Source organism: Phaenicophaeus curvirostris, chromosome 4 (assembly GCF_032191515.1).
Source record: "Phaenicophaeus curvirostris isolate KB17595 chromosome 4, BPBGC_Pcur_1.0, whole genome shotgun sequence".
In the NCBI taxonomy this organism is placed as follows: Eukaryota; Metazoa; Chordata; class Aves; order Cuculiformes; family Cuculidae; genus Phaenicophaeus; species Phaenicophaeus curvirostris.
In genome coordinates, this window is record NC_091395.1 from 76578326 (window position 1) to 76603438 (window position 25113).

At 47.9% G+C, this 25113-nt stretch overlaps 1 protein-coding gene across 2 annotated transcripts in view; it reads right to left on the minus strand.

Moving 5' to 3' along the window:
* Positions 1 to 25113, minus strand: part of GFRA4 (GDNF family receptor alpha 4) — an 82234-nt gene that overhangs the window by 1542 nt on the left and 55579 nt on the right. Inside the window, exons 2-7 of one of the 2 annotated variants that reach the window (XM_069856651.1) lie at positions 13917 to 14195; positions 10651 to 10731; positions 7778 to 8123; positions 4750 to 4859; positions 2757 to 2891; positions 1858 to 2015 (exon numbers count right to left, since the gene is read on the minus strand). In XM_069856651.1, coding sequence (XP_069712752.1) covers positions 1858 to 2015; positions 2757 to 2891; positions 4750 to 4859; positions 7778 to 8123; positions 10651 to 10731; positions 13917 to 14195 — 1109 coding nt within the window. The remainder of the gene's footprint in view (positions 1 to 1857; positions 2016 to 2756; positions 2892 to 4749; positions 4860 to 7777; positions 8124 to 10650; positions 10732 to 13916; positions 14196 to 25113) is intronic. The other variant, XM_069856652.1, reaches the window with a different exon arrangement.

Genomic DNA, 25113 nt, shown 5'->3' on the forward strand with positions numbered 1-25113 from the left:
CTGACTCCCACCCTGGGTGCCTCCACTCTGCAGGTGAACTTTACCCTTTTTCAGTGTGTTGACATCTGTGGTCAAAAACGTGTGTTTCTAGAGACCTGCATTTCATTACTTGATAACTGAGATGATTTAGAGCCAAGGCTCTGCACGGCTGTGAAGATGGGAAGCTTATGGGCTGATAGGTCCATCATAGCCTGATCTGGTGGGATGTGTCCCTGCTCAAGGCATGGGGCTTGGAACTAGAAGATCTTTAAGATCCCTTCCAACCCAAACTATTCTATGATTCTATGATTCTCAGGTCCAGAGTCACTAACTTCAATAAACATTGAACAGGATCTGAGTTTGGGGCTGAGGATCTGGTTTACAGCTTCTCCAGTGCTACCAGGACAAAGCTCTCAGTGCAAGGTCTGGACCTCAGGTCACCATTTGGATTGCACTGAGGTCTGGGGAGCATCAGCTAGAAGCAACTCCTCCAAATCTCCTCTGGTGCCAAGTTTATTTCCTGATGAAAGTACGTCTGTGCTGTACACGTCCTGAAAAGCAGTGAAGGAAGCTGAAGCCACGCTTCTGCACCTCCCAACTTGTCGCTCTGTGAAGACAGAGCGGATGGAGGGAGGTGAATCGGGTGTTTCCCCAGCAAAAGAAAAAAGGAGAAAGCTTAAAAAACCCTCTGTGTGCGGAAACTCCCTGAGGGCACCAGCTAGCTCAGAGCGAAGCCCACGCACAGCCCTTGGAGTTTGGCTAACTGACAGCTTCTGTTACCTGAATGTTCAGCAAATCAGGGTCACTGTTAATTATTCAATAGTAAAATAATTCGATCTGAAAATTACTCTGGTGGGTGGTGCATCAAGGTCATTGCTTTTTATTTAAAAATAAAATATTTAATGCCTGCTGCTGCCATCATCAGTAAATTCATCTGTTATTTGTTTTAAGATAATTTCAGTTCTATATTACTTTGATACTAACAATTTGCTGGTGACGAGAACCTTTCAGATTAGATTTTCCAGTGCTTAGCAAACCTTAGTCAGTTAAGCCTCAATGTTATGACCTTCAGGATCTTCATCTAACAAGTGAGGAATCTGTGTCTCAGGCAGCCGAAATGCTTGTTTAAAGCCATGCAGCTGCCCTGCAGAAGGACGAGGAGCCAAACAGTAGTCCTGGCTCCTGTTCTAGAGTCCTGAAAAGATCATGGATGTTCTCAGTACTTTAAAAAACCTGTCCCTCTAACATACATGAAAGAAAAGAAATCATAGAATCATTAAGGTTGGAAAAGACCTCTAAGACCATCAAGTGCAACCATCAGCCCAGCACCACCGTGCTAAACCATGTCTAAATAATAGCACCACCATGCTAAACCATGTCTCCAAATGCTGCATCTATGTGCTTTTCAAACCCCTCCACGGATGGTGACTCCACCGCTTCCCTGGGCAGCCTTTTCCAATCCTTCACCGCTCTTTCAGTAAAGACATTTTTTCCAATTTATCCAATCTAAACTATCCCTGGTGCAACTTCAGACCATTTCCTCTCATCCTACCGATCTATAAGCAGGAGGGAAGTCAGGGATGGGATAATGTAGCCCTAAGCTTGATGATGGGAAAGAAGACGTTAGCGCATGAAGAAGAGGGTGAATCGGGGACTCCAGGAGGTGGAAGAAGGGTGGATATGTGCACATAGCTGAAACGACACAGATGGAAGCGGGGACTGAGGTGAGGAGGGCTGGAGCACCGACCGTTGGCAGGGCAATTGGAGTAGATAATCTTGGAAGGTCCCTTCTAATCCAAACCACTGTAGGATGTTAGGGCATGAAGGAGGTGTGGACACAGCCAAGCATCTCTTTGGGCCAAGTCAACCGTCTCCTACCTTGGTGGGCTGGAGGTGCTCAAAGATGTTCTCTCTGAGGGTTGCCACAGCTCTGTTGGAGTTTCGCTCCTGCTTGTACATCTGTGTGGTGGGGGGGATGGATGGGGCCACGGCTGCATTCAGGTAGGTCCCATTGCCAAACGCCAGAATGGCATTTTCTTCATGTGGGAAAGAGATGGAGAAAATTATCAGAGCAACGTTTCCAAGGGAAAACACCCCCCCCCCCCCCCACTTCTCTAGCCTTCTTCGACCGGATCACCCAAATCATAGAATCACTAGGTTGGAAAAGACCCACCGGATCATCGAGTCCAACCATTCCTATCAAACACTAAACCATGTCCCTCAGCACCTCGTCCACCCATCCCCCTTAAACATCTCCAGGGAAGGGGACTCAACCCCCTCCCTGGGCAGCCTCTACCAGTGCCCAGTGACCCTTGCTGGGAAAAATTTTTTTCCTAATGTCCAGCCTAAACCTCCCCTGGCAGAGCTTGAGGCCATTCCCTCTCGTCCTGTCCCCTGTCCCTTGGGAGAAGAGCCCAGCTCCCTCCTCTCCACAACCTCCTTTCAGGCATTTGGAGACAGCAATGAGGTCTTCCCTCAGCCTCCTCTTCTCCAGGATAGACACCCCCAGCTCTCCCAGCAGCTCCTCTTGTTCTCCAGCCCCCTCACCAGCTTCATTGCTCTTCTCTGGACTCGCTCCAGAGCCTCAACATCCTTCTCATGGTGAGGGGCCCAGAATGCATGCCTGAGGGTCCTCACAGTTCCTTTGATGAAAGCAAGGGGAGCTGGACACCAACAGACTTTGGAGGATCAGAGAATCTTCATACCCTCATTCACGAGAAGCCTCACCAGTTCGCGGGTGATGCTGCCGGAGCAGCAATGTGCTGAGCGATACTTACGGAGACAGATATTGTTGGTGAAGAGATGCAGAAAGCTCTCACACTCTTCCTGCCGGTTGCCACTGGCATTACACGTGCACCAGGGAGCTATGCTGGAAGTCGAGTTGTCGATGTAGTTGGGTGTGATGGGACTGCCTGCCAGGAAGGATAGAGAAGAGTTACTTCAAGGTATGGCAATCATAGAATCATAATGTCCTGAGTTGGAAAGGATCCAACAAGAATCATCGAGTCCATCTCCTGTCCCTGCACAGAACAACCCTAACATTCACACCATGTGTTAAGGGGGTTGTCAGGATTTGCATCCTGACTGCTCCCCTGGGGAGCTGCTCCAGTGCTCCACCACCCTCTGGGTGAAGAATCTCTAATGTCTAACCTACCCTTCTCCTGGCACATCTTCCTGCCATTCCATCAGGTCCCATCACTGGTCACCAAAGAGAAGAGCTCAGTGCTTGCTCCTTCTCCTCCCCTTGTGAAGAAGCAGTAAACCATGATGAGTTCTCCCTTCAGTCCCCTCTTCTCCAGGCTGAACAGAACAAGTGACTTCAGCTGCTCCTCACATGGCTTCTCCACTAAACTCTTCACCAACTTTGTGGCTCTCCCTCCTTGCTGCTGTCTTGGTTTGCTCTGCATTCAGCCTCAGCTGATCCCTTCCATGATGGCAGCACAAGAAAACTGTTCAAATGCTGGTGTCACAGGTCTGTTTTGCTCCCAGGGAGGAGAAGAGGGACTGTTGCAGCCCTTTGTCTACCCCACCACAAGCCAAGCCTTCAGTCAGCTAAAACATGCTATTGGTCTGAGGAATGGGAAGATCCCGGGAACTCGTGTTCCCTAATTATATTCAAAAACTGTACGTGAATGCGTGTAAAGGTTTTCATGCTGTCATTGGAAAAGCCAAACCCCATCTCCACAATGGTCAGAGCCAACAAAGGAAAGATTAAACCAGAAGGAAGTCTTGACCCAAAAAGCTGTCAATCTATCCTATCCACCAGGATTGATCAAGTCCATTGGCACTTCTGTTTGGACTGTGGCTGTGCTTGGACTAACTGCTGCCAGCTGGATCTCAGCAGCATCTGAAAACCCAGTTTGACACTCCCTGAAGTCAGCGAGATGCCAACGGATGGTGATTTCCAGTTGATGGGATCAGGGAACCCTGACAAAGCAGGTGCCCTGGGATAGCCCATCTATTTCCACCTGAAAGAGAAGCTGAGATCTTGCAGCAGCCCTTTGGCGCATGGTTTTTCTCCCTCCACTGCGACTATCGTGAAGCTCATGGATTATGTTCCTTCTCTAACCCCTACAGAATCATAGAATCACCAGGTTGGAAAAGACCCACAGGATCATCGAGTCCAACCATTCCCATCAATCACTAAACCATGTCCCTCCGCACCTCGTCCACCCGTGCCTTAAACCCCTCTAGGAAAGTTGACTGAAGCACCTCCCTGGGCAGCCTCTGCCAGTGCCCAATGACCCTTTCCGTGGAAAATTTTTTCCTAATGTCCAGCCTGAACCTCTCCTGGTGGAGCTTGAGGCCATTCCCTCTCGTCCTGTCCCCTGTCCCTTGGGAGAAGAGCCCAGCTCACTCCTCTCCACAACCTCCTTTCAGGCATTTGGAGAGAGCAATGAGGTCTCGCCTCAGCCTCCTCTTCTCCAGGATAAACACCCCCAGCTCTCTCAGCCGCTCCTCTTGTTCTCCATCCTCCACACCGGCTTCGTTGCTCTTCTCTGGACTCGCTCCAGAGCCTCAACATCCTTCTTGTGGGGAGGGCCCAGAACTGACCCCAGGATTCGAGGAGCGGTCTCACCAGCGCCGAGTCCAGAGGGAGAAGAACCTCCCTGGACCTGCTGGAAAGCCCAGCATCTCCCCGAGATCTGTCTCAGCTCTCCACCTTACTGTCTCCATAGCTTTTAGCTGCTGAGAGGAGATGTTTCCTACCCAGAAGAGAGATTTCCCACTCAGAGAATGGGAGAAAGACCAAAGGATGCAGCCACTTACCTATGATCCCTGTATACGCCAGCAGGCAGGCAGCATAGCTCTCCCTCCGGCAGCCGCTCGCGGACTGCAGGGAGGGCTGGCAATTAAACTGGAACTCTGCGTAGCGTGACCTAATGGAGTGAGAGCACAAAAAAGGATGTATTAGCACAAATATTTGGGGCAAAAAGGGACATAACAACACACTGACAGTGTTTACAGCTTGCAAAATTCTTTGCTGCTGGAGGTGTTGCTAAACCAGTTTGAATTAATGTCATTTCATATTTTCCTGCCTGCTCCAACAAACCCAGAACTGAGTTTTATCCCTTGGAGATGAGACATGAATAGGGGCTGTGGTTAATTTTTTACAAGCCAGGACTGCAAGAAAGGTCCAGTCTTGGAAGAAATGCTTGTTTTCTGGTGTGTGAAACTGGTTTTTGAGGGAGGAGCTGTTGCAAGCTGTGAGGGAATTCCTTCTTTCTTTCTATTATCTGGCTTTTGGGTAACAACTTCTCTGAGAGACCTAAGCCTTCATTTTTAGGCTGATTTGCTGAAAGAGAGAATCAATCTGGTCCAGTTTCTCTCTAAAGATTGTGGTTTAAATGTAACTGAGCTCATCCTCAGATTAAGGAAAATGCCCAAAGGCTCAGATACAAAATGCTCTACCCAGCATCAGGGCTGCCACCTCACCCTCCGCTGCCGGTACCCACTCTCAGGAGAGGAGTGGACCCTCTGGAGCCTGTGGAGCAAGGGGTGTTTGACCTACACCTCTCACGTCAGAGCACTGTGCCTCAGTTTTCACAACCTACAGGATGAGGTTCAGCAAGGCTACGAGCCAGGTTCTGCATTTGGAATACAACCCCGTGCAGCTCCAGGCTTGGGGAAGAGTGGCAGGAAAACTGCCTGGTGCTAAGAGACCTGGAGATGTTGGTTGACAGTGGCTGAACATGAGCCACCAGTGGCCCAGGTGGCCAAGAAGGCCAGTGGTGTCTTGGCTTGGATCAGAAACAGCGTGGCCAGCAGGAGCAGGGAAGTCATGTACTCAGCATTGGTGAGAACTTGAGTCCTGCATTCAGCTCTGGGTCCCTCAATACAAGAAACATTGAGAGGCTGGAGCGTGTCCAGAGAAGGGGAACAAAGCTGGTGAAGGGTCTGGAGCACAAGGATTATGGGGAGTGGCTGAGGAAACTGAGGTTTAGTTTGGAGAAAAAGGGGCTGAGGGGAGACCTCACTGTCTACAACTACTAAAGAAGGTTGTAGTGAGGTGGGTGTTGGTCTCTTCTTCCATGAAACAAATGATAGGACAAGAGAAATGGCCTCAAGTTGCACCAGGGGAGGTTTAGATTGGATATGAGGAAAAAAACCTATTCACTGAAAGGGTTCTCAAGCCCTGGCAGGGGCTTCACAGGGAGGTGGTAGAGTCCCCATCCCTGGAGATACTTAAAAAATGGGTAGTTGAGGTGCTCAGGGGTCTGGTTTAGTAGTGGACAGGTACAGTCGGACCTGATGATCTCGAAGCTCTATTCCAGCCTAGCAATTCTATGATTGTCTGCGTCAAAGCACTTAGCACAAAGCAGCTTTAAGTCACACTCTGGGCTTGTTGGGACTGTCTGGGCCATGCAGGGAAGTAGTTGCATCGTGCAGACAAATTGTCAGACTGCTCTTTATATGTGGGACCCCTGCTGGCTTCGTTGGATAAACTCTGTAAATTGTGCTGCCAACCAGATATTTGCCACCTCATTCTTTAGGAATGAGTCAGTTGTTGGCACAAAGGCATCTCATGGTGTTTGCACATTGTAGGACATCTAAGACATCCTCATGGGGCTTTCAGGTAGGACCTACCGGAGATTCGGATCCATCTAATCAGGCATCCTGTGGCCAGGTAAGAGGGCACCTCGCATGGAATTTGACTCACTTAGGAAACTCAAACACTAACACTGCCGACACGTGAAGTCAGGGCCCTTTAGATGACAAACTGCACTGTCTGAACTGTGAACCAGGTACCTCAAACGATTGCTCTGCCTGGGCAATCTCAGAAAACCTGAACATGTTTCTCCTCCTCTTTGTATTTTCTCCTAGTCAGAGTCAGCACACTGACTTGTACTTCCCTGCCCACTATCCTCCTTCTCCCCAGTCTTCTCCTTTTTTTTTCCTCTTCTTTGTTCCCATGTTTGCTCCATACCAACCCCCATCTATTGTGCCACAGCCAGGCAAACTCCTCTTGCTCAATTTTTTTCTGCATTATTTAGGGGAGGGAAGCGCTGATTGCAGGGTTTGTATTATTTGTGTTAGTAGAGTCCATTCCTCCAGAGATTCAAAGGGTTACAGCCGTGAAGAAGCTGCAGGAGGACTAAACAGTGCAGGCAGGGTTAACCCTGGAATATTTGACTCTATTTCTTTGAAGTCCCACAATTTGTTCCTGGCTCTCCTTGTGGTTTCTGCACTGCTAGCTTTGACCGGGTCACATGTCAACCCCTTGCTCCTGCCATGTCTCTAGAGGATGTTTTATATTATATATTCAGAGACCAAGGAACCAGATAATTAACAGCTGTGCTGCTTGCAGGAAACCCTTTCCAGCCTCCTGGGAAGAAACACTCTCCCTTTTGAATCTCTTCTTCCCCACTGGGCCCACTCGTCTTGTTAGGGAGAGGGCAGTACCCGTCTGGTTTGGATTCCCTGGGTAGACAGCAGAAATCTGAGCAAGAGCTGGTGTGGCTCAGGGGCTTTGCATTTTTCAGAGCTAGTTTCATATACATAGCTCAGTTGTTCTCCTTCACCCATGCTTCTGCAGTGCAGAGGGATGAGGATATTTGTACCAGTGCATCTTTCCAAGAAAATCTTGATTCTCTCACCTCCCTTTATGAAAACACACAATTCTTTAATTGTAATTTAAAGATGACATAATGGTCCGGAAAGTCTGCTGCAAGTTCAGCTCAGGAAATCCCTAAGCCCTTAATAATTAGAGGCTGGAACAATACTGGGAGAAGTGTCCTACACTTGCTCTGGTGCTTGTCCAAGGGACACGTTGGCCACCTCAATGTGCGGATGTTACCTGCAGACGTAGTTTTCCCTGCAGGAATCCAGAGGCGCCAGGCAGTTGGGCTTCTCCTTGGACTCATAGGAGCAGGCAGGAACGATGGTTTGTCGCCGGCGTTCAGCACAAGCCGTGTCTTCACAGGGGCAGAAGAGCAGCTCGTGGGTGTACTCGGGGGGCACGCGGTCAAAGAACTTGCGCAAAGCCTTGTGACACTTGGAGCGGTTGCAGGTGTCGGCCCGGGCCACGCGCCGGATGCAGAAGGAGACGTATTCCGTCCGCAGCCGCTGGCACATCTCGTCCACATTGCAGGCTTTGGCAGCATCCAGACACCGGTTCACCTGAGTCACCTCATTCTCAGACCCTGTGAGGGGACGAGAGATGGTAATGGAGTTTTGCATTGACCTCCCCACCAAGACCTTCATCGTCATGCTGCTTCCATCCACCACCACCTCGCTGAGATCACCACCCACTCCAGGAAGGCAGCGACCAGAGCGAATCATAGAATCACCAGGTTGGAAAAGACCTACTGGATCATCGAGTCCAATCATTCCTATCAAACACTAAACCATGTCCCTCAGCGCTTTGTCCACCTGTCCCTTAAACATTTGCTCTCTGTATCCAGGTTGGACTCAATCTCATTCCATATTCACCTTTCCCAAGAGGTGCCGTGGCCACACAACAAGCCTCACATTATAGATTCAGCTCCACCAAGCTTCTACCTTTAATAAAATGAGGGTTTGCTCTATCCTGGGCATCTCACAACATCTGTTGGAGCCAGTCCAGAGAAGGCCATAGAAATAATCAGAGGGCTGGAGCACCTCCTGAATGAGGGTGGGCTGAGAGAGTTAGATTTGTTCAGACCAGAGAAGAGAAGGATACAGGGAGACCTTAGACCAGCCTCCAGTACTGAAAGGGGCTCCAGGAAAGCTGGGGAGGAGCTCTTGATCAGGGATTGCAGGGACAGGATGAGGGGGAACGCTTTTAAAGCTGAAAGAGAGGAGATTGAGGCGAGATCTTAGGAAGAAATGTTTTCCTGTGAGGGTGGTGAGGCCCTTGCCCAGGTTGCCCAGAGAAGTTGTGGCTGCCCCATCCCTGGAGGTGTTCAAGGCCAGGTTGGATGGGGCTTTGAGCAACCTGGTCCAGTGGGAGGTGTCCCTGCCCACAGCGAGGGGGTTGGAACTGGATGAGCTTTAAGGTCCCTTGCAACCTGAACTATTCTGTGATTCTATGATCCTGGGCACTGGTCAAACACAGAACAGTGAGCCATAACTTATGTTATAGAAGGTGTTAATGAGTATAAATACAGAAAAATATGGTTAAACCAAGAAACTTCACGTTCCTAGATAGATGTTGAGTCCTTTGGTTCATATCCCTGCTGCTCTGGGCACTTTAGCTTTGCTGCCCAACCAGTTTCACTCTGCTTTAAAAACCTGACAAGGTGTTAACCATGCATAAAACCCCCATCCCTACATTCCACTGTGGCCTGAAAAGCCCTGTAGGACTCTCAGCAACAGGGGAAAACGCTCTAGTTAAGAAGGCCGTGACCTGGCAAACAGCTTTGTGCATGCTTCATTTTCCATGCTCAAATCAGTCAAGTGGAGTCAATGAGTAGACATGAGGTCCAGGAGCAAACCCCTTCACCTCGCTGCTCAGATTGTCAAGGGCTGATGGGTTAATTTGTTCCTGGACATTTGCACCTAACAAGTGCCTCCCCATCCCCAGGACTGCAGACATCCATCAGCTGCAGGGATGTGCTGCTTCTTGCGTGCTTGGGTGCACTAAAGCTGTGGATGCCTCACCAGAGCCAGGTGCACGTTCCAGAGGAGCTACAACACGATTGCTGTTTTGGTGCAGGAGTAAATTACCTGCTCCCAGACGTGTAGTTTGGTAACAAAATCACCCTTGGTAAAGGTTCCCTATGGCTGTGGTGCAGAAGCAGAGCTGAACGCTGGTTGTGGTGGCAGCTGGGATGTTGGTGATGGATGGCTTAATAGCTACTGCAGTGACCTTTTAACTGCTGAGCCCAGGGCTCACGCCCTCAAGGGGGTTAAAAGGTGTCACACAGCTCTGCTCGTGTAATTAAGCGGATTACATGATGCAGAGCAGAACAGGGCTCTGAGTCGCAAGGTTGTCCCCAGGGCACGGGGTTAAAGGCTATGGCTGGAATCCACCAGTAGGTTGGGTTATTGACTTTTTTGCCTGCAGAGTTTGACCCTGTCACTGATGTGGAAACACCTTCTTGTACCTAATGATACACACACAGCCTTTGCTTCGCAGGCTGTCTGAACCACACAGGTCATAGAATCATAGAATGGTTTGGGTTGGAAGGGACCTTAAAGACCATCCAGATCCAGCTCCCCTGCCATGGGCAGGGACACCTTCCACAGGATCAGGTTGCTCCAAGCCCCATCCAACCTGGCCTTGAACACCTCCAGGGATGGGGCAGCCACCACTTCTCTGGGCCTCACCACTCTCAGTGTGAAGAATTTCTTCCTAATATCTAATCTAAATCTTCCCCATTCCCATTTGAAGCCATCCGCCTGCTATGGACAATCAGCCCACCTGGGATGGCTCATGGAAAGAGACCTTCCTACCACGTCCCTTAGTCCCAGCATTTCACAGTATAGACATGGAAAAGCCATGGATGGAAACGACATGGATGGAAAAGCCATGGATGGAAATCATACGTGTTTCTCTGTAGGACATGTTCTTCTACCAACAGTTTATCAAAGAAATCGTAAGTAGCTCCTTAGTAAAATGGTTGCAAGACTTTGTGAAGATGCCACGAGACACCACAAGGGACTGCTTTGTCCATAACACTTGATCCCACAGTCAGTTCCCTCCCTGTTTGAACCAGTAAATGTAAAAGCATCTCCCCACCCACCTACCTGCGGTGATGGACGCCAGCCGGACGTAATCAAAGCCCCTGACGAACGGCTCGTAAGGGGAACTCTCCAGTACGTTCATGCCTGGGTGAAAAGAGAAGTTGGAGACAGGCGTGAAAAGAGAAACCAGTGAGAAGACAACTGAGAATCCTGAAGGACATGCAAGACATACAAATTTCAACAGTTGCAGTGCAGGTTTGCTTGGTGGGTCCAAGAGTACGTGTGCTCTAAATGGATACTCAGATTTACAGGGACAGATGCGTGGCTGTATCCTTAAAGAAAGAAATAGGATGCAACTGGCTTTTAAAAATACATCACAGCTTTGGAGTAGGACAGCCTCTCAGAGAACTACTGAGTTGCAATCTGACTCTTGGGTTCCTTTACAAGGATTGCCACCAAGGACACCAGATTGTAGAGCAGACTCCTGCCCATGGACAGAGTTCAAACCATGTATTTCCTACCATACATGAGCTTTCCAGCACCTTTCTTGCTATTTCCTATATGTCCCTCCCTGGGTCAATGGTCCTCACCTGTTGGTAGGACACCAGCAGGTAGGTGCACAGGGCTCTGTGTGTGGCCACACACGCGCCTTCGTATTTATTAATACCTCTGCCCTTCTCCTTGCCACCAGCCCTTTCTTACTTGGCAAGGAGCTAATGACCCACAACTCCCACAGAAACTTCCCTTCTTTGTTTTTAAGTTGCTGGGAAGCTAGTTTTATTCAATCGGTGCTTCCCTTTCATCCGCTCAATGGTCTGTAATGCCCCGTCATCCTGATGGATACCACAGGATATTATCGAAGCAAACAGCTCAGTATCTTTTTTTTTTCTTTATTAGACATTCAGATGGATACAGACAGCAGCAGCAGATGTACTGGCTGGGATGAAAGGACTATCAAACCTCCTGCTCCAGGCATATGCTGATCACCAGCTGCGGTCAGGAAGAAACAGCTCCCAGGGTACACAGCCCTGTGCAATTACCACAGGTGCATTACAAGGCAGCTTTACACCTCCATTGAAATATCTTGCATCGTTACTGACTGAAGAGGGGCCCATTTGTATGTTCCAGCGTAGCAGTTTTATGTCCTGATGATATAGCGCCTTATCAGAGAATTGTTATCGGCTTGTCATCATGTTATTGTGTCTCCAAATGGGAAGGTGGCTAAACACGGGCACGCTCAAGAGAAGCTGAGTAAATAGTATGCTTTGTAAATTCCCTGAGCACACACTTACACAATTGATTTTATAAGAGGGCTTCTAGGAAGCTTTTTACAGCCTCCTGGGTATGGAGGACTGAGAGACGAAGCCTTGCAAGGAGCGTGTGCATCGCCTTCGTTTCTCAGTCAATTAAACGGCTGTAAGGACTCAGAAACATACGACTATTATGAAATATATTTCCCCAGGGAAATTAAGGCAAGGAAATCAAAGGTCCGGGAGTGTGAATCTGCCTTGCAAGTGAACTCAGTGCTTGTGAAAAGAGGGGTCTCAGGACATGACAGCAGAGGAGAAGGACCCCAGAGCCTTGGTAGTCTCTGATAACAGCCCTTTCATAGACCCGATATAGAGGTTTCAAGCTGCTGGGCAGCAAGTCCATCCAGCATCCATCTCCTGCTCTACCTCTGGAGACCCACATCTGGTTTCTATCACTCCCTGCCATCCATTCCCTGCTCTTCCAACAGTGATACCAGAGCTGGGGGTCCTCCTGACACCAGTGTCATGCACAGTCCCACCACAGAAGGACTGTGTCAAAGCTTCAGGCCACGGAGGTCAGCAGGGAAGAGAATCATAGAATAACCAGGTTGGAAGAGACCCACCAGATCATCAAGTCCAACCATTCCCATCAATCACTAACCCACATCCCTCAGCACTTCACCCACCCCTTAAACCCCTCCAGGGAAGGTGACTCAACCCCCTCCCTGGGCAGCCTCTGCCAGTGCCCAGTGACCCTTTCTGTGAAAAATTTTTTCCTAATGTCCAGCCTGAACCTCCCCCGGCGGAGCTTGAGGCCATTCCCTCTCGTCCTGTCCCCTGTCCCTTGGGAGAAGAGCCCAGCTCCCTCCTCTCCACAACCTCCTTTCAGGTAGTTGGAGAGAGCAATGAGGTCTCTCCTCTTCCCCAGGCTTCACTTCAATTCAAATAAATTCACCAGGCAAGTAATTATGGGAAAAACTGGATCCTGGAGGGTGCTGAGGCTCTTATTTCCCAGTCAGTTCATATCACCGTGCTCTACATCCTGCAAACTGTGGCACCTGAAAGCTTTCCAGGAACTTGATCAAGCAGTTTCCTTTCTTGCAAGCCTTCACATGATAGTCTCCATCCTCTTTGTTTTGCTTGGCCTTTTGGCCTGTGTTATCACCCTTGCACCTTTCCTTTCAGCTTTCAGCCAGCAGTGTTTTATTAATCTATTTCGCAGCTCATGGCTGGAAGGTTCTGTTTTATTCCCCATTTTAATTTTCATGGTGCATAAAATACTCACCAGCCTGACAAGGAAGAGTTATGGCCACTGAGGTGTGCTTTTACGATACCTCTTAAAAAATGTCAAAATTCAAACTCACTAAATACTGGCTCTGGGAACACTTTAAATTCCAACTTGATGTCACCAGCCCCAAATCTTCACTAACCCAAAGACACTGGTGTATTTGAGAGCCTCCAGGAGAGTGATGTTTTTATTTTTAAGTTCACACTGCTCATATTTTGTATCGTGTTCCTATAAAATCCACAGCTTTCATGGTCTTGGCTGGCTTAGATGCAAAACATACCATACACAGTGGCTTTAAATTGGAGGGGGAAAGATTTAGGTTAGACATTAGGAGGAAATTATTCACAATGACAGTGGTGAGACATTGGAAGAGGTTGCCTGAGGAAATTGTGGCTGCCCCCTCCCTGGAGGTGTTCAAGGCCAGGTTGGATGGGGCTTTGAGCAACAATGGGAGGTGTCCCTGTCCACAGCAGGGGGTTTGGAACTGGATGACCTTTTAAGGTCCCTTCCAACCCAAGCTATTCTATGATTTCCCCAGCAAAACGGCTCAAGGAGTACTGAGAATGTCATAAAAAATGACGCCAGCTTGAGAAGAAAGAAAGGAAGGAGGTGCCTTGGGTTTTCAGAATTGCTTTTCCCAAAATGGGGGTCAATGGGTTTTGAGAGGGAAGAGGATGCTACAGGGGTGTCCTTTCTTGTAGCCACTTAGGTGCTGGGGAGATCTGCTGAAAGCCCCAGCAGTAATTGCCTTTTAGGAAGATCATCAGGAATAAACAAACTGCTTGACTGACCTTCCATCAGCGTGTGGTGGATGCTCCAGTAGACGCTCAAGCAGTGCTTCTCCTTTTTCATGCCTCGTTTGCACTTGCAGCCGTACAGCTGGCTGGAGAGCAGGGCTGTCACAGTGCTCCGGCACTGGTTCTTGGCGTCGGGGCCCAACTTGTTGGCTCCGTTGCCTGCGATGCATTGCCGGAGAGTCCTGAATTTGGCACTGCAGATGGGGTCGTTGGTGCAGGACTCGCCCGCCTGAAGGCAGTCCCTGCTTAAGCTGACAGCTTCCGCCATACCTTCTGCAAGAAAATCAGAGAAGGGGTGTGAGGGTGATGGAGAAACCCTAGCGGGCAATGAATCATAGATTGCATGAGCTAGACCAGGCTGGGATGTCCATCTTAGAATCATTAAGGTTGGAAAAGACCTGTAAGTTCATCCAGTCCAACCATCACTGTGCCTACTAAATCATGTTAGGAAGCGCAACATCTAACCATTTTGAGAACCCCTCCAGTGATGGTGGTGGCTCCACCATCTCCCTCGGCAGCCTCTTCCAATGCTTCACCGCTCTTACAGTAAAGAAATTCTTGTTAACATCCAAACCTTGCCCAGGTGCAACTTGAGACCATTTCCTCTCATCCTATTACCTATTACCTGGGAGAGGTGACCAGCACCCACCTCTCTACAGCCTCCTTTCAGGCAGTTGTAGACAGTGGTATGGTCTCCCCTCAGCCTCATCTTCTCCAGGCTAAACAATTCCAGTTCCTTCAACCGCTCTTCATAAGACTTGTTCTCTAGACCCTTCACCAGCTTTGTCGTCCTCTAGACACATCTTTATGTGCAAAGACAGAAATCCCTCTCATCACCATCCACTCAACAAGCAATGACTCATCTTCTGAAATCTCTAAGTAGGCAGATATCTTCCAACAGGTCATCTGGGGGGTTCGAGTGCCCGAGCTCATCATTCTTGCTCAAGAACTACCCCCACGATGGGGCTGGAATGCACTGGCTGCTCAAGTGTTCTGCAGCGACGCTCAGCAGTGCTGGAGAGGAGCAGGAATGGGTGAAGGGAAATTGAAGCCTCATCCACCCGTCCCTTAAACCCCTCCAGGGAAGGTGACTCAAACACCTCCCTGGGCAGCCTGTTCCACTGTCCAATGACCCTTTCCATGAAAAACATTTTCCTAACTTTTTCCTCTTCTCTGGACTCGCTCCAGAGCCTCAACATCCTTCTTGTGGTGAAGGGCCCAGAACTGAACACAGGATTCAAGGAGCGGTCTCTCCAGGGCCAAGTACAGAGGGAGAAGAACCTCTCTGGACCTGCTGGTCACGCCGTTTCTGATCCAAGCCAAGATGCCATTGGCCTTCTTGACCACCTGGGCCACTGCTGGCTCTTGTTCAGTTGCTGTCGACCAACAGTCCCGGGTCTTTCACCTTCCCATGGGGTCGCAGCCTCCTTTGGGCACATCCCCCTGCTCCAGTGCGGGGTCTTGCATGGGCTGCAGGTGGATATTTGCTTCACCATGGACCTCCACAGGCTGCAGGTGGATGTCTGCTCCACTGTTAACCTCTGTGAGCTGCATGGGGACAGCCAGAGGCTGAGTCATGCTCTACAGGGCATGGTAGCATGCAGGTGGTGGAGAGGAGAAGGGGTCAAGGACAAGAGGAACTGCACGCCTTTCATTTGATGTGGTGCTCTAGAACATGTTGATGTAAGTCAGGCGTGACCGCACCATGGCCTGGGGGAGTGATGAAGAGAAAAGCCTGGATTATGGAAGAAGAGATTCAGTCCCCAAGCCTATAACGCATTTTCAGAACCTGCTGTGCTATAAAAACAGAAACTGTTGTCATGACCTTGAAGGAGGTGCTTCTCAAATGCTTCCCAAAGGAATGCCTTGTCCCTAGAAGAACTTCGCTTCCCTTTGGACAGGAGCCAGATGGATAAGGATACCTTATCCTTCACAGGGTAGATAAGGTGGATGCACCTTCTGTTTTTTGAGCTCCTTCAGTGTCTGGTACTGGTGAATCACAGAATCATAGAATGTCCTGAGTTGGAAGGGACCCACAAGGATCATAGTGTCTAACTCCTGGCCCTGCATAGGACAACCCCAACATTCACACCATGTATCATGGGTGTTGTCCTAATGCTTCTGGCATATTTTCAGGCTTGGCTCTAGGACTGCTTCCCTGGGGAGCTGCTCCAGTGCTCCACCACCCTCTAGGTGATGAACCTTCTCCTAATGTCCAACCTAACCCTCCCCCAGCACATCTTTCTGCCATCACCTCAGGTACCATCACTGGTCACCAGAGAGAAGAGATCAGTGCCTGCTCCTCCTCCTGCCCTTGTGGGGAAGACATAGACTGCAATGAGGTGTCCCCTCAGTCTCCTCCTCTCCAGGCTGAGCAGACTAAGTGACTTTAGTCGCTCCTCATATAGCTTCCCCTCTAAACCAACTTCACAACCCTCTTCCAGATGCTCTCCAGCAGCTTTATACCCTTTAACTCAGAAAACATTAGAAAAGCCTCTCTCTTGGGAGAAATATGGGGCTTAGATTTCCATCTCTGAGGGCTTCATGAGATCTCTGCTCTCTCCAAGAGTCTACTGATTTCTCCATAAAGTCTGTTTCCTCCTTTCACCTGCTACCTCTCCCGCACGGAATTTCTTCACCTGCCTCTGCTGCCATCCATATTCACCACTTGAGCCCGGTATATACTTCTCTCTTCCCTCAGCAGTCGCAGGGTGTTTGCTAAGAAGGAGCTGCTTCTGTTGCTCTTGATCAGACTAGAAGGTAGCAGCTGGAGTTCAGGTATTTCAATTACTTTTATTACAAAGTTTGGGGGAATCCACCAGAAGGTTTCTTCCTCGAATATCCCAATGCCATCTCAAATGCAAAAGCTTTCATCAAACTCCAGACTATTTCACAAAGTGCCTCGTGGCCAATATCAAGCTTTCCGTTATCTCAGACCTCACGACACCTCAAATCCGAGTTCTCCTCCCCCGATTTATTCACAGATCTGGTTTATTTAGCACTCAAGGCTTGTTTGGATCTGCCAAATGTGGAGAGAAACTATTTACAACACGTAAGAAACTTTGCCTTGGGCTGTCATATCTTGAAGAACCCCGAACACAAGGAACTAGTTTCCTTGAAATATCACTTGGTCGCAGTTTCACTGAGATCTATAAAATGAGCCAGAGCTGCTCATAGTCTCTGCTTTCAGACACAACTAAATTTGCCACGCGTATATCAGAGCACAATCCATAGGGGGAAAAATTGGGTTTGACTTATTTTGCCCTGGCTTTCTCCAAAGTATCTCCTCTGGACAAGGATAAAGCATGGCAGGCTTTATTCTAGAAGAGATGACTTTGTCAGTGTCATGTCGACTGCTAGGAAAGTAGGTTAAAACAGAAATTATGACCCTCCTTCCCCCTCTCCGCTACATGAATCGCAGAAGATACTCCCCAGGATGGTTATAAACACAGCCAGCCTGTAAAAGACCTAAAACACTTTGGGATCCCACTTTGAATAAATCAAGCAGATTGACCATTTGAGAAATTCTCCTGCAAAATTTTAAGTAAATATATCCTCAAGCTGAGCCTTGCTTCACAGAACAAAGGCCAGGGGTGAATATTTATAGCACAAGCCCAAGGCATAAAACACCCCCCATTCAGGCTTTATGACAGAGGTGCTTGAAGCAGCTCGAAGTGGAGTGTCACGAATGACCCGTTTCATAATCATGTCGCTTAAACCCCAAATCATTCAGGAGCTTTTATTGTTAGCGATGTCTTTACAACTGAGACAACATAACACCACGTTTTCCTCCTTGCACTACCCCTGAGAGAGTAATTTTATGCAACATTAAGAGAGTGCCTCATAGGGGGGAAAAAAAAAATCCCTATGACTTATAAAATAGATGATGCTCCTCATCAGGCAGAGACAAAAAGAAAATAAGGTCTTCTCTCCCTAAGATGGAGTGGCCTTTCTGGTTTTACCTTCAAAAATAGCATCACGCAGGCTCTCATGAGGAGATTTTCCTCCACCTGTAGCCTTGACTGACCAAGGTGCTCGCGATACACACCAGGTCATGCATGGCTTGGGCTTTCGGTGCCTCTGTTTTTCTAACACCAGACCTTCCAGCTCCCTCTGCTCTCTTTAAAAGGCCATTTGCCCTGATCTTTATTCCTAGCTTGCCACTAATTTCACACTGTTTACAGTGGGCAGATGGGGTAATGAGTTTATTTTCACATCCTGTTTGTAGCTGTGCTCCACATCTGTTTCTGCTCTTGCTTTCCTCAGTGACACACAAAGTTACCCTGAATGTGAAGGGGTAAGAGAGAAACCTCATCCTTCCCACTGTCTTAACAGCCTCTTGGTTCTCCTTATTCAGGCATCTCGAAATACGTTTTGTTGAAAAAGGAGATCTGGCTGTCCTGCAAAGAGACCATTTCCTTCACCAAGGAAATGCAACCATGCCAGGGGTACAGCAGCATGAAGGGGAACCCATGTGCCAGTTTGGAAATGGTGAACGAAATTCCTGGAGAGCACCAACACAGGGGCCCTGCCACTCTAACCTCCTGATCCAAGCAATAGAATCATAGAATGGTTTGGTTTGGTAGGGATCTTAAAGACCATAGAGTTGCAACCCCCCTGTCATGGGCAGGGACACCTCCCACTGGACCATATTGCTCAAATCCTTATCCAACTGGACCTTGAACGCCTCCATGGATGGGGCATCCATGACTTCTGTGGGCAACCTCTGCCAGTGCCTCACCACCCTCACAGGAAAGTATTTCTTCCCAAGATCTCATCTAAATCTCCCCTAATTCAGCTTAAAACCATTCCCCCTTGTCCCATCTCTGCACTCCCCAATCAAGACCCCCTCCCCAGCTTTCCTAAACCCCCTTTCAGTACTGGAAGGCTGCACTTAGGTCTCCCTGGAGCCTTCTCTTCTCTAGCCTGAACTCTCTCAGTTTGGGCTTCAGATGTTTAATGAGGCACCACATCATTTCTAACAGTGCTTTTCAACCAGAGGCTTTGAGCCCTCTCTCCTCCAGTTTTGTATGTTAGATGTGAATTCTTTTACAGCCCAAATTCACACACAGTGCTAGGGAGTGACGAGCACTGATATTATTTCCATGACAAGCTGTTGACTCCAGAACGTTTGGTGTTTGATTTCACAACGTTTGCTGCTAAGAAGAGAATAACTATCCAAAATCTCTAGCAAAGCAACAGGAGTGGTGTATTACCCCTTCAGGTTAGTTGGACGTTACACTGGCCCAGGTTGCCCAGAGAAGCTGTGGCTGCCCCATCCCTGGAGGTGTTCAAGGGCAGGTTGGATGAGGCTTGGAGCAACCTGATCCAGTGGGAGGTGTCCCTGCCCATGGCAGGGGGGTGGAACTGGATGGTCTTTAAGGTCCCTTCCAACCCAAACCATTCTATGATTCTACGACATCTTTTACATAATTCTTCATATATCAGGACTGCCCAATCTCACACAATGAGTCAAAGTTTAATATAGAAGGCTCCTGCCTCTTGTTCCCCTCATGCTCAGGATGAGCCTCCTGTGCTCATGCGCCCCCACACTGTGGGCTGTCTTTTGCTCTGCCCCCTCCTGCATCTCAGAGGTCTTCTGCTGACCAGAGACATCACATGCAATGCATTACAGTGACTGAGAGGGTCTATAAGCTTTGTTTTGCCTGCAAAGGTGGATGGTGCTCTTTATGCCAGAGTCAGTCTGGCAGCCGGCACATAGAATCATAGAATCACCAGGTTGGAAAAGACCCACCAGATCATCGAGTCCAACCATTCCCATCAATCACTAAACCATGTCTCTCAGCACCTTGTCCACCTGTCCCTTAAACCCCTCCAGGGAAGGGGACTCAACCCCCTCCCTGGGCAGCCTCTGCCAGGGAACAATCACCCTTTCTGTGAAACATTTTTTCCTAATGTCCAGCCTGAACCTCCCCTGGTGGAGCTTGAGGCCATTCCCTCTCGTCCTGTCCCCTGTCACTTGGGAGAAGAGCCCAGCTCCCTCCTCACCACAACCTCCTTTCAGGGAGTTGGAGAGAGCAATGAGGTCTCCCCTCAGCCTCCTCTTCTCCAGACCTCATAAACGGCTGTGAGAGGACATTACAAAGTGTACTTCTATCCTATGCCAACGTGACAGACACCTGCAGAACCCCGGTCCATACATGGGCACCAGATCACACCTCTCTGTTCAGCTGGGAGAAATGTCCATCACCGAGCAATCCTGATAGGCTGGGACAAATTAAACCTGCAGGACGGATGTTGGTGCTTACTAATAGGCAACTACCTGATACGTAGAAAATTTCAACTTACCCCAAGCTGTTAGAAATAAATCACTACACACAGATGTCCTGGGGTGAAAAAAATAATGGGAAAGCAGAGTCTGGAAGAAATATTCCTAGTATTTCCCAAGTATTCATAAACTGATAATCATGGATGAATGGGCCCAGGTGGTTAAGGCAGGTGGTCACTTCTAAACCTTGTTTATACTATGTTTTCACATCATGATTTTACAGCATCACCTAAGGAACAAGCCCTTTTATACAGCTCAAACTTCATTTCCCACTGGCTGTTGAAATAGCTGTAGAGCGCACAGTGGATTTCCTTTCCTCCAAGCTCATACTTAGGATGTGCCTCTATCTAAATACCTCAGATATTTTTTCAGGAGTTCAAGAAGTCATGGCTCACAGGTGTCCCTCTCTCCGGAGGTTCCATTTGCAATGAGTTTGAGGCACTCAAGAGTGCTTCAGGCATGCAAGAGCATCAGTCCTTCCCCAGGGTTTCATTGTCTGCATTGTACTAACATTACTCACATGGGTTCATGGCACTGGACAAAACCTTCGCATCCTGCCTGACCTGGGCAGAAGCATAACAGAGCTGGTGCAGCAAACACTTCTTCCATACTAATGGTCCTTCCCCCTGCCTGAGAACAGTCCTCCCAGGAATCATAGACTCATAGAAACACCAGGTTGGAAAAGACCCACTGGATCATTGAGCCCAACCATTCCTATCAACCATTAACCCATGTCCCTCAGCATCTCACCCACCCATCCCTTAAACCCCTCCAGGGAAGGTGACTCAACCCCATCCCTGGGCAGCCTCGGGCAGGGACCAATGACCCTTTCTGTGAAAAATTTTTTACCTAATGTTCAGCTTAAACCTCCCCTGGTGGAGCTTGAGGCCATTCCCTCTCATTCCTTTTAGGTAGTTGTAGAGAGCAAGGAGGTCTCCCCTCAGCCTCCTCTTCTCCAGGCTAAACACCCCCAGATCTCTCAGCCGCTCCTCTTGTTCTCCAGCCCCTTCACCAGCTCCATTCTCTTCTCTGGACTCACTCCAGAGCCTCAACATCCTTCCTGTGGTGAGAGGCCCAGAAATGAACACAGGATTCAAGGAGCAGTCTCACCAGTGCTGAGTACAACCCATTATAAGCTGTCTTCTGCCTGTATTTTCTCAGTGCCTTCAAGGAGGACTTTACAGGGATTGAAGAACTACAGATAAATATAGTAACATTCACTATTTCTTTCTCCTCTAATAGCTGATCCACATAGAAGACAATTTACTCATTGTATGGAATCAAAATGAGAAGAAACCACATTCTTTGATCTGCCTTCCTGCTTATCACAGACACACATAAGACCTAGATACCTTCAGAGAAGCCTGAAAACTTGAGATGTCTTATAAATCAAGACCTTTGCTGTGGCAGGAATTTTACTAAGCAAGCCACTTCACCTGTCCTTTGACATGATGGATCCATGGAAGTCAGATAGAAATATAGAAACGTAGAATGACCAAGGTTGGAAAAGAACTCCAAGGTCATCAAGTCCAACTTTGAGCCCAACACCACTGTGCTTACCAAACCATGTCACAAACTGCCACATCCACACATATTTTAAGTACCTCCAGTTATGGAGACTCCACCACTGGCCTGGACAGCCTGTTCCAGTGCTTCATCATTCTTAAAATAAAGAAATTTTTCCTACTATCTAATCTAAATCTCCCCTGGTGGAACTTCAGGCCATTTCTTCTTGTCCTATCACTTGTTACTTGGGAGAAAATGATTCACAAACATTTTTAGTAGGCTTTTCTTTGTCCTCTGGGACTTATAATGCGAAATGAGAGTGAAGCGTGATGGCCATGAGTCTTAAATGAAAGTCAAAGAGAACTTAGTGAGTTGGGTTTTAGCTGTCATCTGACATGAGCTTAATAATCCTTAATTTGTATTTGACAGACTTCCTAATCCATAGCTCCCTTAGCCATTTGCCAAGGAGGCAAGTCACTCTGACTTTGAGGAAGCCTGAAAAGATGAAGCTTTTTATTTGTCCTCCATCAAGTCAATGACTAGAACCTGGTTGGAAAAAGATATAACAATAGGATGGGGCATTAATTGTTGGATTGTGCCCACAAACTTTCAAGTTGGAAGAAAATCCACAGCCCTCTGGGTGTCTTTGATGTGGTGAAGTCACATCATGCCTCCATAACCCTTCAGGAGATAAGAATTCTTCATGAAATCTCTCATGATAACTGAGGGTGAAGTCTTCCTAGATATCACTACTTCCCTACATGAACGCATCCTTTTTGACAGGGCTTCAGCCTTTGTTTTCTAAAGATGCCTCTGGAATGCCCCATCCTGCTGGACTGACTCAGCCAGGCTAACCACTGAATCAGCTATAAACAATATTCTTACAAAAGGAAATTAGACCATCACGCTCAGCGCATGACCTGGTTGCAAATTGTTATGTAGCTATTCCAAGCAAGATTCATCCATCTGACCAGAAAGGAAGCTTAAAACATTTCAGTGTCCATGAAGCCTCAAACTGGGTACATGATATTCTCGAGCTTGTACTCCGAAACTCGTATCGTACAACAAGACATGAGTTTTGGCAACAAACACCATCCATGTCACATTTAGTGCTTGCCAAAGTTTAAGGACCCTATGATATTGATATATCGGGGAGCTTCAGTCCTCAATTTCTGGAGTAACAGAGATGCTTCTCCCATCCCAAAGCAAACCAACTCTACTAAAAATAGGAGATGGTGCTTAGTCGGGCTTGAGATCACTTGGATCTTAACACAGGTGCCTAAAAATAAATATCCCATCCTGTAGGATAACTGAGGATCTCTGGATATCAACACGTTGTCTGTGAAGATAAAGACCTGTAACGACAACTCTATTAAAGACTGCAAGGTTGCTAAAGGGGATCATTAAGTAGTTAAAGTAGACACTTGAAAAAGGCAAGTTCCATCAAATTTGGCTTTAAAATGTCCTGGCCACATGGTAGATATGTAAAGACTCTCTGCTGAGGCATAGCATAGCAAATTTAGACCCAAGACAGATCCCTTTCTAGGTCTAACACTGGCTGGGGCTGCTCCATCATACCAACTTGTCTTCATCCCCCTTTCTGATCTCTCATATTCTTCATGCAAAGTTCTCCTTTTGTACTGGATGAGGCTCAAACACACTCTTATTCACCCACAAGATGATGGTGAGCAAGAGCTTTGATTGCAAGCCTTCCTGCAAAAACATCTGATGTTTCATCTTCATATGCTGTAGGAAGCACGTCACGAGAAAGGTGGCTCAATAAGAATATCCTAGAGCCAGAACAATCTTTATTCTTCCCAAGAAAACATTGTGAGCTTCCTGTTCCTGAGAGGGGAATCCATTATATATTTTCTTGGAGAGACATGCCCCAGCATAATTGGCCATGGGAGCATACAGGCTGAAGCATCTCTTGGAATACTTGAATCTGATCTCACCAGAAAGCAGGAAAGAGAGAATATGTGTGCGTAGGGAGAGTTGTGGAAAACGTAGTGAGCATTGTTCATGCCTAGCATTTATTCAGTCACAACTACAGCTCATGGGAACATACAAGGACTTCACTACTGAGACACTAAGTGTATTGCTTTGAATGTGTATTTATTGCTGGCATTTTAAAGCAACTTTTACTGGCACATCAAAATACTTTGAATGAAAGCTGTCGTTGAAAGAGAAGTCATTATCACTTCAATTGGTGCTGCATTCGGACAAACTGAGAGCGATCTGAAAAGGAAAGTGATCGGCTGTAAAGCTCACGTAAGTGACTTCCATTTGCCCTGTTCAGCATTGTGACATTTTCTTTTCCTCTTTGATGTCCTTGAGAAGAGTGTGTGACACATCAGAGCCCTCCATTGCAGCGGTGAAAACAACAGGCTGATGAGATCTTTTTTCTAAGCAAGATCTGGCTGTAGAAACCCTAAAGATAGAAATTCATCCCCCCGCTGGAGGGAGGAGGAGGTTTTAAAGCATCTTACCACCCTGAATTGTGGTGAAAAGGAACAATTAAAAACTTAATAAATAAATAAATCATAGAATGGCTTTGCTTGGAAGGCTCATCCAGTCCATCTGTCCTGCAAGGAGTAGGGACATCTTCAACCAGATCAGGTTGCTCAGAGCCCCATCCAGCCTGACATTCACTGTTTCCAGGGATGGGGCATTTAGTTCCTCGTTCAGCAACTAATTAAAACTGCAATGTTGATGATTTGCCTTGAACTACCATCAAGAAACTGAGGACCTTAGTTTAACACACAGAAAGGAATTAAAACGCCCCTGTCCCAGATATACGTCTGAAGGAAGGAACAAGTGGAGAATTCCACAAAGAGATGAGGGAGGCATGGGACAAGGGTAGCACAAACCCACGTAGAAACATGCAAAGACAAATGGAGGTCTCTATATGGGGGAACAGGGAGAATGAAAGAATAAGTCAATTAAAGCAGCATTTGTGACTTTAGCAACAAGTTAGCTATTTCCTGCAGTCTCCTCCACTTGGAGGACACGCTTCAGTTCATTATCAGTAATTGCAAAGGGGCCGATTTTCCAATCTTTAGAGCAAAGAAAGTGCTACGTGCTCCAGCTCTTCGTACAGGCATCTCTGGTGCTTCTAATGGCTATATTTACTCTCCTCAAGGCAGAGCAGTGATAAGTGTACATCCCTTAATTACAGACACTGAGCTAGGAGATGCCCAAGGGGCTTAGAGCTTTGGCAATCTGGGTTCCTCAACAGTCCAAACCTGCAGCAAGAATTTCAGTACTTAAAGAGGGTCTCCAAGAAAGCTAGGGAGGAGCTTTTTATCAGGGAGAGCAGGGACAGGACAAGAAGAAGGGTTTTGAGCTGAAAGAGGGGAGATTGGGATGAGATCTTAGGAAGAAACGCTTTCCTGT